An 18,278-nucleotide genomic window follows, 5' to 3' on the forward strand; every position below is an offset into this window, starting at 1 on the left:
TAATCGCATATTTGTTTGAAGTAACCAGTAATTTAAGAACCGTTTGGCCGCAAGAATTATTATTTTTTCCCCGAAATTTTTTCACTTTTTTCAAACATTAGTGTTTGGCCATGAAAATTTTAAATAGAAAAAAAAATACTATTTGCAAAAATTACGGCCAAACACAACTTCTACTTCAACTTCAATTCCAAAATTCCAAAAAAAGTGATTTTTTATTTTATTTCTATAGCCAAACGCTGCATTTTTTAAAGACTTTTTTGGTTCAAAAAGAGTGTCTACTTACAAACCAAGAAAAAATTATTTTTATTTTTTTAGATTTGTCCTTATTAAATGTTAAGTGACTAAATCTCAACACCTATTTAATTAGGGATAATTTAATCAAATTATCTATTTTTATCTTGAAGTTAATACTTTCTTAAGGGTGTGAAAATGAAGTAAACACTTTTTTTAATTCGGAGGGAGTAGTGTTTAGTAGTATGACATAAGTAGGAGTAATATTTACTCTCTCTATCCCAAAAAGATTGTCCTCCTTTCCGTTTTAGTTTGTCCCAAAAAAATTGTCCCCTTTCTATATTTAAAAACAATTTAACTTTATGAGATGATTTACAGTCACACAAATATATAAGGCTTGTTTTAGACCACACATTTCAAAAGTCTTCCTTTATTTCTTAAACTTTGTGTCAAGTCAAAAGAGGACAATCTTTTTGGGACGGAGGGAGTACAATAAAAATATTTTTCATGAGTACATTTTATTTTGTTGGTTGATTGGGAAAAAAAGAGGAACATCACTTTTTCAGTCTCCTAGATTCACCTAATTTGAGTTTCGACCCGCGAAAAATACCACATAAATTAGGACATAGAGAATATTATTCACTCCAGCCTACAACGACGGATTGAATTTCTTGGAGTGATTTGTAATTTGATGCCTGTATTCTTCATATGAATTGGTGTATATTTATGTTTTCTTTTACACCTTTTTTGATAAGGGAATAGAAACACTAGCGGCAAACAGAAAATTACTAGAATTTGAGCTTCTATTTATGGGGGAAAGTAGAACTATTGAAAATCTGATATGTTCTTTTTGCGTCCTACTTTCAAAAAAAATTATTTTAGGCAAGAATTGTGGGAATTGTTTGCTTTAGATGTATCTTTTTCTGGAAAATATCTCAAGAATCGTCATATTTTTCTTTTAAAAAAGTTGCTGATCCAACTTTAATATTTTACTTCTTATGGCTCAATCTATATTTTCTTTTGTATTGTACTACTAGAATGTTGATCCCTATTAGGACGAGAGAAAAATAATGCATCTTATTTAGCATTATACTAGTTAAATTAAAATTCGAAATTAGGACTATCCGGAAACGTATAATATACGACCTTCAAGGCTACAATAACAAATTTAACTACTATATGTTAATTAGCATATCAAAATCTTATCAGTATGACAGTATATGTAACAATTTCGTGACTAAACTTGAATTGCCATAAAGAGAATGATCAAGTCATATTCATATTACACTATAGCAAATAAAATATTACTTGAAATCAAAATCCTTATAAGTCAAAAATCCTTCCTAGTCTTGGAAGAGATATCCACTTGCCATTAGACCATTCTTGATGAAATCTCAACACATGAGGAGGATATGCAATGTCATCGGCAGTTGTAGGGAAGTAGACATAGTACTCTTGTCCTATTTTTCCACTGATAAATCCAAACCACCATCCATCATTGGAAAATACATGAACCATGTCGTACATACGGAAGTTATTTTCCGACATTATTTCATGTTGATGAGGTGGCACAGGGCGGACCTCAGCGGCAGTGACAATATCCTCTAGCGGCGCAGACTCGTCATCAGTCAACAGAGTTTTGAACTTGACTTTGTAATGATAAGCGCCAACGGAAGAAATAATAGTTGCTGTGTAGTAAGAACCTATGAAGCCGTATTCTTGACTTGCCACTTCAACTTCATCACCCTTTTGGAATACTTTTGTTGTTTGTTGTTTCTTGAATGCTATTGATTTTATTGCCTTTGACATCATCGCCATTCTTGATTGGTGGTGTTTCTCTAAGTTATTAGTTGTTGTTACTTTGATTGGGGCCATTGTGACTATACTAGAGATTGATTCAATTGAATGAAAAAGTGAGGAACTATGAAAGCCTTGCAAGTGAATTTATAGGAAGAGAAATTGGTTTCCTTAGATGAATAGGAATGTGAATTGTTTTTCCTATTTTGGTTTCCTTGAATGACTAGGAATAGGAATTTCCAATTATTATTTTCTGATTGTTTTTTTTCTTTCTTTTACTTTCCTAATTTATTATGGACTTGAACTATGGCAAGGGGATAAGCTGTCATGGAGTTCTTCCTACTGGGAATTGGGATGGTTTCTACGAAATTGATGATCTTCACCTTAAAACAAATTACTCCTTCAGTCCCATTTTAACTATCGATGTAGCTATTTTCATATCTATTTAAAACAATAAATATAAGATATAGTTTATTAAGTTACTCATCTTTAATAAAAGTAGATTGATGTTTTCCTCTTAAATATGTGCATTCGTATCGTTCACCCCTAAATTGTTGACTTAGATTAGCAATTGAAATTGTATTCGAAGTCCAAGTGCACGCAGAATATAATGATCAAATTTTATATTCTTGATGCTAAGTTTCTTGCTTATGAATGTAATCAGAGCAATAAGTAAGAAAAACATATTAGAAAGTAATAAGAAAATGGAATCGAGTAAATCTTATTGAGTTGTCTTCGGTGCAAATATGGCATTGTGACAGGAGAATTTATAAGAACTTGAGAGCTTGTGTTACAATTGTGAGTGTAATGCAGTAGTGATGAAAATCAGATGGGTTACAAGCGAGGGAGGGGTAAATTTATAGTATAACCCTAAGTAGCGTTTCTGTATTGTACGCCCCTCATAATGATCATTATATACGTCCAAGTGGTTACATACGTGGCAGAGAAACCACTGAGGTGAATCTCAAATTTTTCGAGAACGGTTGTTGATGAAGCTTATCCTGACTGATCGGTGGTATATTTTCGGTCTAACGGTCTCACCACTTCGAAACTGGACGGACTTCGACTCAGTGCTTGACAGATGTCACTCTTGCTGAGCCGGACTTGATTGGACGTCGACTGTCACTCGTCATCTCTTGACTTGTCCAGCTATCAAACCCATATTTTGATCCATACACTATTATATTAAGGGTATAATTGAAAATAATTGTCAAAGTGACAGTTATTTTGAGATAACCTTTTTGAGCTAGAGTGACCGTTAATTTGGGAGGGAGGAAGTAGTACATAATTATCTTTTCTATAAAGAATCAAAATCCAGAAAAGTAAGCTCCATTCATTATGCGGTTTTTTAGTTGACATGGAGTAAATTTAACACAAATCTCACTGCTTTTGTTGCAGTTGGACCAGTTGAGAATTGGAGGTTGCATACTTAGCGAAGTTGCGTCAAGGGCGAACATATTACTCCCACATCGGCAGTGCAACACATAATCTCCAGCATTATAACCTCCAATTTCACAAGAATGGGAACGACCTTACTTGAACAGGATCTGTTCTATAGGCTTGTGGCTGTCTGACAGACCCACATCTTTTTTCCCCCAACATTTTTAGCCACTTTAGCTTACTGCAGAGAACCTTAAGTCTTTGTTATTTAGTTCTGGCTATTCATAGATTCAGTTGCAATTTGGGAAGCACATTCTTGTAATATACATGTTTAAGAGAATAGACATCTTAAATTGAAAATTTGGGCTTAGGCCTGGTCCCTGGGTAGTAAGGGCTTCTGTGAACTAAGGCCTTCTGTTTTATAGGTGTTTGACAAAATTCTTCAATGAATTAGGCTTTCTTTTATATTTCTAATGCATCTCCCCGTCTTTTCTATTCTATAGTTGGTTGAGAAAATTCTTCCACCAGGTGGGGTCTGGGTTATATGTTTAACAGAATATACATGTTAAATTCAAAATCTGCCCTTGCTTCAAAATGAATCTCATGTTCATTAACCTGTTTGTTTATGTTGAATGTGTTTCAATTCCTTGCTAATTATCAAGGTCATATGCTGCGTATCTCAAAAACATGTTGGCAAATTAATGTTTTACACTTGACTGATCTCAACTAGCACTTCACTAAGGGGTCTCTAAGAAGGTGTGACAAGCAGTTTCAGTTCTACATTTTAGTTCTACATGATCAACACTTACATCTATATGTTTTGCAAACCCTATATGTTTTGATCCCTTAAGTATGGAAGGTGACAATTCTGGAAAAACAGATCATAAGAAAAAGGAAAGAGAGAAAAAATCAAATGGTTGCAACCATTAGAAATCAAAATCTTTATCAGCATATACGACAATTTTGCAACTAAACTTGAATTGGCATAAAGAGAATGATGAAGTCATATTCATATTACTCCACACTAAATCAAACATCTTGAAATCAAAATCAGTATAAGTCAAAAATCTGTCCTTGTCTCGGAGGAAATATCCACTTGCCATTAGACCATTCTTGATGAAATCTCAACATACGAGGAGGAAATGCAATGTTATTCCCAGTTGTAGGGAAGTAGACATAGTACTCTTGTCCAATTTTTCCACTAATAAATCCAAACCACCATCCATCTTTGGAAAATACATCAACCATATCGTACAGACAGAAGTTGTCTCCTCTCATAAATTCATGTTGATGAGGTTGCAGAGGGCGGACCTCGGTGGCAGTGACAACATCCTTTAGCGGGGCATACTCCTCATTAGACAGTGTGTGGTACTTGACTCTATAATGATAAGCGCCAACGGAAGAGATAATAGTAGCTGTGTAGTAAGAACCTATAAAGCCATATTCTTGTCTTGCCACTTCAACTTCATCACCCTTTTGAAATACTTTTGTTGTCTCTTGCTTCTTGAATGCTATTGCTTTTATTGCCTTTGACATCATCTCCATTCTTGATTGGTGGTATTGCTCGTAATTATTTGCTGCTGCGTTAGATGGAGCCATCTACTGGAGATTATTGATTCAATTGAATGAAAAGTGAGGAACTATGAAAGCTTTGCAAGTGAATTTATAGGAACAGAATTTCGTTTCCTTAGATGAATAAGAATGGGAATGTTTTCTTGTGTTCTTTTGGTTTCATTGAATGACTAGGAATAGGAATCTCCAATTATTATTTTTAACACTAGTGAATTTATCCGCGCTTCGCGCGGTCATTAATTTTTTTTTTTAATATAAACATAATATTTATGTTAATATTTTTAATTAAAAAATTAATTTATTCATCGACCAATTTTATCTTTTCTCCTCTTTTCAACATAGATCCAAGAAGTATAGAATCTCAGAATGGAATTTCATTTAGGGTGCTACAAAAAATCATAAGTAAATTTATAAAAAGACCAGATAAGTAATAATATATTTAAATAATATCCCCTTTTCTATGAGAACGAAAACACTTTTAATAAATCACTTCAGGGTTAATTCATAAATTTGATTTATTTACAGTAGATACTTCTATATTTCGATGTATCATAATTATATATTGCTAATACAACTTATTTAAACTTTCATCTAACTAAGAAAAATTCAAGGAATATTTAAAAGTAGAAAAATAAAAAAGTAAAAATTACTAAAGGATAACAGGTGCATAGAGCATTCCAAGTTAACAAAAAATATTATTGATATTTGAATTTGCATAACAATTCTTCGGCGACTACCCATATGTCACATAAGCAGATTAATAGTTTTAACCAAAAGGAAACATAACTAATAGCGGAAAAATGTAAAAGAAGAAGGACAAGAGAAAAAAAATTCACCTCGACATCTTCAAACATAATATCCATCTGCTACACTTCAAAGCTAGCCAAAACCTCATCAAACTATATAAATAATGTCGTCAAAAAATAATAAATAAATAAATAAAATTAATTACCACTGGTAAATTCGAATATAATCTCCTGGAAAAAAAAAGATTTATGTCTTTGAACTTCATTTGTCCTTCAATAGTAAGAACAAACTATTACCCATATGAATCTACATCTTTCACTATCATTCGCATCATTACTGTTCATCTGAATCCATAACTTTTGATACATGGTATATATATATATATATATATATATATGTAAAAACCTACTATAAGAAATCAACAAGTAATATCTTAGCTATAATTTTACAATACAACAAATACAATGCTAAATATCTTAAAAGTTGAAAACATTCTACTTTGGTTGGTGAAATGTTCATGGTGCTACTTCTGCTGTGATGAACGACACATTTGGCTGAATAGGTACTTATATCCAATTTACTTGGTGAATAGTAGCTAGCTATGAATTCTTTATTCTCCATTAAATGGAATGTAAAAACTGAAAGGGTGTGTCCGTTCCATACAGAGAATGTGAAAAGGTTATAATGGTCGGTAAGACTTAAGAGCCATTAATCTTTGCACCATTTCTTTCTTTTAATGTAGTCATGCTATTATATTAAATTATTATTGGTCCGGAAATTGAGTAAAATGCCAAAAAATGGACAAAAAAGATAATTAGCAATGCCGGATATAGAGAGGTGTCACATCACCTTGTCTATGCCTATATATATATATATATATATATATATATATATATATATATATATATATATATTCCTAAGTTATTTGGGACTTGAACTATCAACTATGGCAAGGGGAAAAAACAAGAAACCGTTAATTGCCTTTTCTAATATACCTGGTTAAATATGGAGAGTTACAGAAATGAGATTAATTGTACATTTCTTAATAAGTATATATTTTTCTGTTATGATTCATACTATCGTGTTTCTCTTCAGTAAATTAAGACAATCACCTTCTCGTGCAAAGTCCACGTATCATGAACTTAATTTTATACTATGTCTAGGAAGAATTGTTTTGATGTACATAGTTTAACAGGTATATGATCCCTCTTCTTCATGTATTTCATATTGGCGTTTAATATACGATAGGAGTCTACATCTAACCCCACTACAGTGGTGACTTTTGATCTGAATTAATAATAATAATTAAAAAAAATGTATGCCACAAGAAATTCAACATAAGAAAGATTTGATGAAAATACATTTTTTTTCTCCAATTGTTATTCCAGTTTGTTTATTTTCCAATCTGCTTCTATTAGTAACCCTTTCTTTTCTTTCTTTTTCCTTTGAGTTTCCAATACTTATCCCACAAATCCATCCTTTTTTATATTGAATAAGCATGTAGAAAAGGTCAAGTCATTTACATAAGTTGTAAAGTCAACTACATTCAAGCCACTTGTGATGAAGTTGCTCCTCAACCACTTATAGCTGAGTTTTTTCTTATAATGCTAACTTGGGTGCACCTCGACCATTTATCAGACCAAATACCTACTACCTCTCAGTAGATGTACTAGATAAAGAAATATCCCAAGCTGTTTTGGTTTCTGTTGGGATTTGAAACCTAACCTCCCATAATTTTCACTCATTTCATTGATTGCTAGGTCACACCCTTGAGTTGCAGCTTACTTGTGCATCATTATTGGTGGCCTCGGGGTCCAAACTTAGAATACTATTAATGTCATGTGGTAGTACTATATACTATAGAGTAACATCTAATTTATTGCAAGTTTAGTCGAGAATTCCAGGTAAGGAAGTGTATTAAAGTAGGCCAACACTCCCCCATTATTTCCTTTCCATAAACCTATGAAGAAATTATTTTCCTTTCCTTCTAATAACATTATCTGAAAAACATGGATGTTATGCTTTAAGATACTTCTAATGTATCATATTCTTAATGGAGAAACTAGAGAGCCACCAACCATCCCCCATACCGACTGAAAATTTGAAGTAAACAGCCTAGAAGAACTGGTCAAAGAAGAATAATCAATGCTGTTTACATAACTGCACATCTCAATCAATGACAAAAACCGTGTTAGACGTTGACTTAATCCCAAAAATTCCAAAAGTCAACTGCTGCCATTCTGTCTTTGGATACAGTGCATCCCCTCATAACTTCCTTTTATAACATTTAACATTTCCAAATCAGATTAATAAGATAGGAGAATAGGAGAAAAGTAGAGAAAAAGGCAAGAAGATGGGAAGGGTTAAGTTGAACAATGATCCAACTCCAAGCCTAAAGCACTTTAGTCATCCACATGAATTAGAGTTATGCACCCAACTCCAACATTTAATCCCATGTTCAGGATGCAAACTTCCACCATTAGGCCAAATGTACATATGCAGGCCTTGCAACTTCACTCTTCATTTGAGCTGTGCTAAATTCCCACAGCTGATTACTCACCCCTCTCATCCGAACCACCCTCTAAACCTACTCCCTACATCCAAATACCCCGGTGGCCAATTCGACTGTGATGCTTGCAAGCAACGTGGAAACGGCTTCAGCTACCATTGCAGTCATTGTGAGTTTGATCTCCATGTGATATGTGCATCTAAACCCCTCAAAATCACACACCAATTGCACCAATGCTCGCTCGAACTCACCTTCAAGAATCCTTATGCTAATGCCAAAGGCTTCTCTTGTGATGTATGCCACAAGATTGGAGCCAAGCAGTGGCTTTATAGATGTCCCGCTTGCGAGTTTGATGTTCATTTGGATTGCTTAATTTCTGCCCCTATACAGACAGTTCAAGTACCAGCTTCACAGCCAACTGCCCTCCAACACCACCATTCATTCCCGGGGCCTACTAACCAACTCCAGCAGGCTTCTATGGGTGCACAAGCAAGGCCAAATATATTGATGCATACTGCAAGTACAGGTGCAATAACTAACAACCATCCCCTACAAGGCCAAGTGAGGCCAAACCAGTTGTTTCATAGTGCTAGTACAAGCGCAGTTCCACAGCAACAGTTCCTGCAACCTCCTATAATTCAAGGACAAGTGATGCCCAACCAGTATATGCAGCAGCCTCAAGGGGAAAACAACGGTTTTGGGAATGGTTTGATGAATGCTGCAATTCAAGGACTGGTAGAAGGTGCAGCTCAGCAGGTTGGTCAGACTTTCATGCAGGGGATCATAGGTGGTGGTGACAATAGTGGTGGAAATGAAGGATCATCAATCCTGGGAAGCATTTTTGGTGGCTCGTCCGACACGCAATACTAGAATTGCATATCTTTTTCTTTCCATTTTACTTGTCTGAGTAAACCAGGTTAGATTCGGGGTCAAATATAAAACTCCAGGATCGATTACTCTCTTTGGTGGGGGCTTTTATTTTTGGTCGAAAAGTAGATACATGTTTTTTTGTCTTGGGGCTTGGGTTGTATGCTATTATCACTTTGTCAAAAGCAAAGCCATTGACAAAGTATGCAGTATTGCACAAGTAATAAGTCCTTTTAAGACTGTTTAGATGTTATTGATTCTACTATATCATTGAGATTACTCATTTCATTATTCAGAATGAAGCTTGATTACTGAGAATGGAATGAGGCAAATGTGAAAGATCCACCACCATTTTCCTCTTTGTTAAGATGGATGATCCTAACCCAACATCATCTCAAAGCCAATAGTCAGATGCTTGGGGTTCGTGGTCAGACATATGACTTTATATAAAGATAAACTTCTTTCAATGATAATATTCCATGGAGAGGTTACCACGATCCTAGCAAACAACATTACAATCTGCATAATATTATGTATTCCACATATCACTAACATAAAGACACCTGCATTGAAGAAAAGCAATTGCAGTACAGTGTTAAGGCAACTTAGTTATGAAGAAGCCCGAAATAGCGAGTCAGAGAGGAGTGGGCGGGCATTAGCCATTGACATGTTTGAATCATATCTACGTTACAATCTATCCAGGATAAAGACCCTGTATCCAACTAAAATGGAACGAAGAAGACTGTACAACTATGTATGGAGCATCTTATTTGCATACTAAAGGAGCAATGAACAAAAAGAAACTATACTATTTCAGAAATATAAAATCAACATTTGATAACAACTGCATCGAGGAAACTAAAAAAGGGGATGTATCCCTGTTTCCTTCCCATAAGTTAAGGACAGTTCCATAATCCACAAATAACAGTTATTAACCGCCGCCCAATTTCAATAGCAGCATCAGGCATAAAATTTACTTCATATTTCTAATTTGGTTCTAATTTGGGCATAAGTTTAAGCCAAATTTGCCATTTATTCCCCAATTTGAAACAATTATTTTCTTACTTTTAAAGTGAGAAATGCACACAGATTTGCCTCCAACGTACAATCTTTGTAGCCAGGTTAAATCAACTTTGACGGAGCGGATATTAGTCTTTTCAACAGACTGTCTTTGCTTAGACTTCGGTGAAGTTTTCTTCAGCCCAACCTTGTATTTTACTACTTTTCCTTTCCCATGTAGGTGAGATGGTCCAAATTAGAGGAATCTTCTAGATGATATTTTGTGGTAGCCAATATTCAGGAAAAAAAATTAAGAGAACTTGGCAGAAGCATAAACAGATTTCACCATTCAGGTACAACTTTGATAGGAAGAAAATTGACACCATCCCTAATGATTGAGAACATAGTAAGAATGATCACTTGCAAATTAAGTTGGTCTAATACAAAAACTCAGGAGCAGTTATCGACTATACGTATGGGGAAGCAACCAAATGGGAGGAGAAGCGAGAAAAGAAACTACAACATTTGCCTGCTAATTTAAGTGTCTTTAAATCAGGTAGATTCCTTAGCTTCTTCTGCTGACTCCTCCTCTCGTAGTTTAATCAAAGAGGGGGGTGGTCTAGGGACAATGCTTTTCTTCCATTTCTTGTCAAGCTTCCTTGATCTCCTCCTGTTAATCCCTTCTTCAAGCTCTCTCTCCCTTTTAACTGTAAGCATCCTTGCAATCTAACAGATTGTGTAAATCCACATCAAAGTGAAGTAAAATCAGACCAAGAAGTAAATATATGAAGAAAAGGAGCCTGCAATTTCTAAAGTACACAAAATGGGAAAATGAGCATGATTATACATTCATGAGAGAATGTAATAGTAAGTGGTGGAATCACCCACCCACTGTGAAGTTTGAGCTTTGTGTACAGCTAGGAGTTTTATCTCCAGTCAATTTGATTACAAATGATTGCAATGTATTATCAAAAGTGTTATGTCTACACACACACATAAGAGTTCAAATAGTCTATCAACACAACCACTGGTTATGTGAATAATGCTAAAAAAAAAAAAAAAAAAAAAAAAAAAGGAAAGAACGCAAATGAATATTGGCAGAAGCATTTAAGACAAGTTTTTTAACAACATTGAAAACGCTTTAAGCCGCTGATTGTGGCTATCTGGTCTGGCTGAATGAATCTATAAATAGGCAAATAGTCAATCAACACAAGCACTGGATATTTGGGTAATATTAAAAGAAGAATAGGAAAGAATGCATAATATATATTGACACGTGCATTTAGGACCAGTTTTTGAACAACATCGAAACCCCCTTACGCTGGTTAAGCTGCTGATTGTAGCCATCCGCTCTGGCTGAATCAATCTATTCAGATAAAAGTTCTGGTATTGTCTCACATAAATCATGAATTCATTGTATTGAGTAAATAGACACAATTGCGAATTTACTCACACAAAAAGTTAGACTCACGACAAGATACAGCAGTTTCAGAACATCGTTAAATTCACAGGAACATCTACAGCCAACTAAGTCTTAAAATAGTTAGAGCTCACACAGATAAGGATGAGTAATTGTTACCCTATGAAGTAGTCTAATGCCACAATGCAACTATCACTCAGTATATATCGCACTAATGCCATGAGAACGCGAACAGCTAGTGAAGCTCTACTTCACAGAGTTAATTGTCTAAGACAGTCTTGAGTTTCAGATTCCAAATCCTGTCCTATATCTCTCAACTATGTCCTATATTTGCAGTGCTATTTTCAGTCCTTGCTGCAAGACACAAGGAATACTTGCCATGTTCCCACTTCCTTCTACAACTTAAATGTCACGAATTGGATTTCAATAAAACTCCACACACATCTCAATCCACAAAGATATCTCCGGCAGTGTTCCTAAATTTTGAAATGCTTAAAATTTTCTTCATTTTTAACTCAGATATGCACCTAAATCTAATAATTCGAATGAGGTGACATCGAAACTAGGGAAGTACACAGCTGAAACTTCACAATTACTAGTATCATTTAACAGTGAAATTATCTAACTCCATAGCAAGAACTTGGTATGCAACAGGCGCAAATAAAAAGGAGTAAAATATATATAGAGCAAAATCAGAGAGTACCCTTTTGCGCATTCTGAGAAACTCACTGGACTTAAACTCATTCCTAGCAGACCTTTGAAGACGAAGCATAAAGAGCTCGCCTTTAAGATCAACAATCTCTTCTTGAAGCTCTTCAGTACTTTTAGTTCTTATTTCCTTCAATTCCTCTTCTCTCTTCGACATTTTCACCACCAATGACGAAACGGACGCGTTGGGTGCACGCGCCAGAGTGATTTTAGGAATCCTAATGCCATTGAAGGAGGACTTGGAGATGCTAATCTTGGAAGTGAAGCCTGAAGGTGAGGCAATGGATAGGCTCATCATCCTTTCTAATCTTCTACGGTTGCCTGTTGGGGTCTTCACTTTGGTGGATATAATATGACAACATAGACGAAAATGGTGCCTTTTGTTTTGGAGTAGTTCAAAGTGATCTCTTAAATATACTTTTAGATCATTTTGGTCCTTGTAGTTTGGTAAAGTGAGTATTTTTGTCTCACAAACTCTGAATGTGATTCAACGGGAATTGTGAAAAAGAAAGTTAGAAACACCAGGAAAGTCACGGCAAAACTCCAAAGCAGCAAAACCAAAAATTAAATTAGATATCATAAATGGATGTTCCAATTTATGTGATTTTTTTTCTTTTTTTAGTCAGTTTTAAAAAAGAATGATATATTTATGTGTTTAGTAATGATTTAATTTTAAACTTCTCATTTTATCCTTAATGAGATGATTTATAGCCACACAATTATTTATGACTTGTTTTAGACCATCAGTTTTCAAAAATCTTCATTTTATCTTCTTAAAATTCATTCCGGGTCAAACACCATCAAATAAATTGGGACACTGGGAGTAGCAGAAATTGTACCTCAAAAAGTTATACCATACTCCGTGAATAGACCAAAAAAAAGAGAGAGAGAGAGAGAGAGAACAAAAACTACACCTCCAAATATGAGTTCATGTAAACTCCTTTATTCACAGTTTTCGCCAAAATCTAATAATTAGAGTTTATTAAATATTTGATGAAGATCAAAAGTGTTCACTTTTAACTAGCAAACTTAGGGTTCATTTGGTTGGAAACAAGTAGTTATCCTGGGATTAGTTATTTCACCCTCCCACAGGGATAAAATAACACTACAATCCCGGGATAACTAATCCCGGGATTAGTTATACCGCGGTTTTATCCTAACCAAACATGGGGATAAACTCATCTCAAATATAATCTCGAGATTATTTATGTTGTCCCGTATTTTTTTTTATACGACGGATTATTCGTAAGTTAGTCAAATCAAAGAAAATAAGTTCGTCAAGGTTCAAAATTACTTGAATGAAATACGGTCCAAGCTATCACGACCCGTATTCTTGGACTAGGAACATATGACAAAATATATTTTCTACCCATCCCAATATTTACGTTAGTATGTGTGTAAATTTCCTTAAGATATATTTTTGATTTATTGGTATTTTAATATATGGATCCAAGATTAATGTAGTATGTCCTACGTTCCACTACACATATAGTAAATATGGGATACTTTAATTATTCAAGCATGTCACATTATTCTATTACTTAGGGGACATAATATGACCATATGGTCTTCCACTAAAGACCAAAAACGGTCTTCAAGAAAAGTGTGCACGTGAGGCCTTGAATTGAGTTAAATATTAGGCCAAATATACTTCACATGGAATGGAATTTTGCTGGTCACGTGTAGAGCTTAGGGAGAGCATATATATATATTTTATATGACTCATAAAATCAGCCAAAACCTCATTTCACCTTCAACACATAACTAGAGAGAGAGAGAACAAAAGTCATGGCACTCTCGGCCATGGCTGAGCAAAAATTGAGGCTCCCAAGTGTTGATCAAAAATAAGATTTTCAAGGTAATTCAACCCTTTAGAAGGTCCATAGCAACGTGAAAATGGTCATTAGGGCAGCAAGAACAAGTATTAATTCAATGCACAAATTCTAGCCAAGTTAAGAAGCCAACTTGTTAAGGTAAGGGCTGCTTGTTCTCTACACGTTTTAGTAGGAATGTGGGTATGTTGTGAATGTGTAAATGTGAATTGCATGTATGAAATTATGTGTGTTGATGTTGGAGCATGATAGTAGCCATGGAATTATATGTGTTGATGTTGAAGTATGGTTGTAACTTGGTGAACATGAATTGCATGTATAAAATTATGAATGTTGGTGTTGGAATGCTAATGTGGCCGTAGGGACTGTTTTAGTTGAAATGGGTGGACTGATTTTATTTAGTAATTATGGTTGTTGCTATCATAAATTACATATTAAAAGGATGAAAAGAATTAGAAAGTTAAAGGTGAAGTTGTGTTGATATGAATACAAATTGAATCCATAAAATTATGTGTATTGATGTTGAAGCATGGTTGAAGCCGTGTAGGGACTGTTTTGTGTAGAAGGTGGTGAACTAATTTTACTTGGTATTTTGATTGTTGTTGTCATGAATTTTATGATGGAAATGAAGGTATTTAATGGTTAGAGTTGGAGCTAAAATTGTTTGTGGGTTGTTGTAAGGATTGTAGTGATAATAATGTAGCTTATTTGCGTATGAATTGATGATGTAGTTGTCGTGTGGCTGCTGGTCGTATCTCACTGAAATTATATGAAGAGAAGATATGAAATAATGTGTAAGAATCGTATGTGGTTTTCTTAGTACGTTCGTAAGCGTTTGCAAGAATTTCGAGCATCTTTTGTGTGAAAGTTAGGGGCTGTTTTGGATGTGTCGTTGTTGTTCTTATTGAGCTTGGAAGACTGATGATAATTAAAATTATGCATTGTGTTGTATGTTGGTTGGGCTGTTATAAAGTTGGTTACATGAAAACGTTAAGGTTACGGACTATTAGGAATAACTTGAAGACGTAGTAGTCGTATGTGAATCGTTATTGAATATTGTGAACGTTGGCTGTTTGGAATATTGCGTAAACTGTTTGGAATGTTGTGCGGGCTGTTCGGAGTGATTCTTGCATCTTGTCTTGAATAGCCTCGATATAGTACTTAAACGTATAATTATTGGCGTTAGCTTGACTAGTATGTAATTAGTTTGGGATTTAAGGAAACCGTCGTCTAAATTGTCTAGAAAGGAGTTGCTAACGTTGGGAAACGTTTTGAATCTCCCCGTAGCTTAACCATAATTCTTGACGTCTTAATATAGGTTGAAACTTTGGGCAGCGTATACGAGTTGTGTTACGAATAAACGCCAAAGGTATGTAAAGTTAACACTTCTTTCTTTTTTTGGCATGATCCTTACAAAACGAATAGACGATATGTATATGGTTCCAAAGAAGTTCCTATTCTTAGAGCCACTAGGATGGCTGATGCTTTTGATTCTCAGAATTTGATTTATTATTATTTTGATATGTACATATGATTTCAAAGTTCCATTTTGATAAAATCCACAGGGACATCCGAAGGTACTTGATATGATTATTATTTGAATTTGCAAATGATAGTTCGTTTTGAGTATTCCATTGAGTCTTGATAATGTTTAAAATTGCATATGGTTTCTCACTACTCTGCTCGTGCATGCCTCAATATATCTTTCACCGAGTCCCGGGCCGGGTATGTTATCGTGCACAGTTTCACTGCATTGTTCACCGAGTCCCTCACTAGAGGGTCGGGTACGGTATATATATATATGATGACATGATGACATGATGATGACATGATGATATGATGATATAATGACATGTTATGGCGGCCAGGAGGGCATATGATGACTTTATTCACCGAGTCCCTCACTAGAGGGTCGGGTACGGTATATATGTATATGATATATGATATTGACAAGCATGATTATGTTTCAAAGGCAAGTGTTTTGGTATTCTGAACATTGTACTTGTTTCCTGTACTCCTTATTTCAGATATGCTCCTTTTACTGTATTTCCCGCTTTACATGCTCAGTACATATTCCGTACTGACCCCCTTTCCTCGGGGGCTGCGTTTCATGCCTGCAGGTACAGATACTCGCTTTGGTGAGCCGCCAGCTTAGGACTTCCCTTCTGCTATCTTGGAGAGCTCCGTTGTTCCGGAGCCCAGATTTGGTATAGATCTTTTTTTATCTAAATATATGTATATGTTGTCTAAGGGTACGACGGGGCCCTGTCCCGTCATATTTCACTGTTGAAACTCTTAGAGGTCTGTAGACATGTATGTGGGTCGTGTTCAGATGTGGTCAGTTGTGCCAATATGGTCATTATGGATGTTCTAGCGCTGTAGCAGCCTTGCCGGCTTGCATATATTGTCATGTTGTGGTAGCAGCCTTGTCGGCTTGCGTTTATATATATATAGTTGGGACGTTCCCACCTGTTATGACAGCCTTGTCGGCTTATGTACTGTGTGTTGACACCCAATTTTGTCCCACCTTTCCTCCAAAATACCTATTTTTCGCTTCTAATATTTTGGCAACTTTAAAAAATAATTTGTTGACACCCAATTTTGTCCCGTCTCTCTGCCAAAATACCTATTTTTAAGCTTCTAATATTTTTGGAAAAAAAATAAAAAATATATATTATGTTTACTATAATTATTAGCCTCTTATCAATACCGCCATTGTATCATTCTATCAATTATTATTATTTACCGTATTTTATTATTATTATTATTATTATTCACAATTTTTATCATTTCGGCATTTTACCAGCTTACGCGCACGCATCGCATTTATCTTTGCATAATTAAATAAAAAGTATTTATTTTAGTGCGGATTTTCGAAGAAAAAATAATATATATTATTACACGGCTATCATAACACCATATGATCTTATTACCCGAGTCTAATAATCACACATTTTTTGGTATTAAGTAATATTTTGTCACCTTCGGTATATTCATTAATTAAATGAGTCTTTTATTTAAATTTAGAAGCCAAACTATTTCTTGCACTCGGTCCGTATTTTTGACTTACCGGGCTCCAAATCAAATCCCGATTGACTCCTAATATTTTTTTGGACTAGTCCATATCTCTTATCTCAATTTTTAGAATAATTCGTGTTTTAATTTATTAGCCTATTGTTTTAATACCCAGTCTAAAATTGACCCGGTCCACTCGTGGACCGGGTCCGATCCATTTTGTCATTTGAATAAGGGAACCCTTTTAGGGTTCCCCTTCATTTGCCCCACTTTCTTCCGCCGCTCCCTCCTCACCTCCTCTCTTCGTCTCCCTCCCCATTTTCATCGTCATCTCCACCATCGCACCTCTTCTCTCCTCCCATCTCCGCCATCTCCATCTATCTCTCCGTCGCCTCCATCACCTACACCCATACCTCCTCTGTTCCCCACGTTACCCCTGACACCCCACGTTACCTCCATTATTCCTACACCCACTGCTCACCTGCCATCTCCCACGCTCACCTCCACTCTTCACTGCCGTTCCACTTCATTGTGTCGCCTCCACCATACCTCTGACACTCCCACACCTTCTTGTTCCCCACGCTCCTCTTCTCCCTCGATTCCCTTTATCATTTTCTTTTCAACCCAAAAACCCTATAAAATGGGGTTGAATAGTCTCAGATCAGGGGGGGATTTTTCGGGTTCATGAAATGACCCTCAGGAAACGGAGAAAAATTGGAACTAAGTAGGAGTCGCACAAAATCCCTTTAAAAGTTAAGTCCGTTAGCCGCCTATAATCCCCTAAAATACGAGTTCGATTAACAGTTTTTATCTTGTTTTGTTATCAAGTCAAAATATCAAATCAATCTTGTTTTCTGTCGATTACTGTGGTGTTTCTGCGAATCCGAACATCGCGAGCTCGAATTTGGTAGTGTTCGAGTGTAGATCGAAGACTCGAAGCCTCACTTCGCTGCACCCGAAGCAGGTAATTCTCCACCCCTTCTTTTATTATGTATTTTGCATTAGTTGGTTGCCTTGTTTATTCTGGTTTAATATTCCGTGATTTCAGGCATGCTAGTTTTAGTTAAGTTGATTTAGTTTGACAGATAAGCCTGCTTCTGTGTTGGTTTGTTTGTGCGATTAAGCATGTTTGAGTATGGTAATGCAGTCTAGTGTGTTTAAGTATGTGAGCTGCTTTTCCTTTAGTGGATTTCAGTTTTAA

General features: G+C 35.4%; 4 protein-coding genes and 1 long non-coding RNA gene across 5 annotated transcripts; 2 read left to right on the forward strand and 3 right to left on the reverse strand.

Moving 5' to 3' along the window:
* Window positions 1-1,554: 1,554 nt before the first annotated feature.
* Window positions 1,555-2,049, reverse strand: LOC132617156 (protein AGENET DOMAIN (AGD)-CONTAINING P1-like). The gene has a single exon (XM_060332106.1). It carries the CDS (start codon window positions 2,047-2,049, stop codon window positions 1,555-1,557), a length of 495 nt encoding a protein of 164 aa, XP_060188089.1.
* A 2,409-nt stretch (window positions 2,050-4,458) lies between these two features.
* LOC132617164 (protein AGENET DOMAIN (AGD)-CONTAINING P1-like) lies at window positions 4,459-5,007 on the reverse strand. The gene has a single exon (XM_060332113.1). It carries the CDS (start codon window positions 5,005-5,007, stop codon window positions 4,459-4,461), a length of 549 nt encoding a protein of 182 aa, XP_060188096.1.
* Window positions 5,008-8,017: 3,010 nt separating this feature from the next.
* On the forward strand, window positions 8,018-9,377 carry LOC132625939 (uncharacterized). Its single transcript, XM_060340601.1, has one exon. The coding sequence runs from the start codon at window positions 8,081-8,083 to the stop codon at window positions 9,104-9,106; it is 1,026 nt and encodes a 341-aa protein (XP_060196584.1). The 5' UTR covers window positions 8,018-8,080; the 3' UTR covers window positions 9,107-9,377.
* A 1,114-nt stretch (window positions 9,378-10,491) lies between these two features.
* LOC132602439 (large ribosomal subunit protein uL29c-like) lies at window positions 10,492-12,561 on the reverse strand. Its single transcript, XM_060315293.1, has 2 exons — window positions 12,226-12,561; window positions 10,492-10,828 (listed from the first exon to the last, which is right to left on the reverse strand). The coding sequence occupies exons 1-2, from the start codon at window positions 12,526-12,528 to the stop codon at window positions 10,655-10,657; spliced, it is 477 nt and encodes a 158-aa protein (XP_060171276.1). The 5' UTR covers window positions 12,529-12,561; the 3' UTR covers window positions 10,492-10,654.
* A 1,419-nt stretch (window positions 12,562-13,980) lies between these two features.
* Window positions 13,981-16,536, forward strand: LOC132625943 (uncharacterized). The gene is made up of 3 exons (XR_009577049.1): window positions 13,981-14,203; window positions 15,381-15,431; window positions 16,183-16,536. It is a non-coding gene; the product is annotated as an uncharacterized LOC132625943 (long non-coding RNA).
* Window positions 16,537-18,278: the final 1,742 nt, after the last annotated feature.

Source organism: Lycium barbarum, chromosome 1, assembly GCF_019175385.1.
Source record: "Lycium barbarum isolate Lr01 chromosome 1, ASM1917538v2, whole genome shotgun sequence".
Lineage (NCBI taxonomy): Eukaryota > Viridiplantae > Streptophyta > Magnoliopsida > Solanales > Solanaceae > Lycium > Lycium barbarum.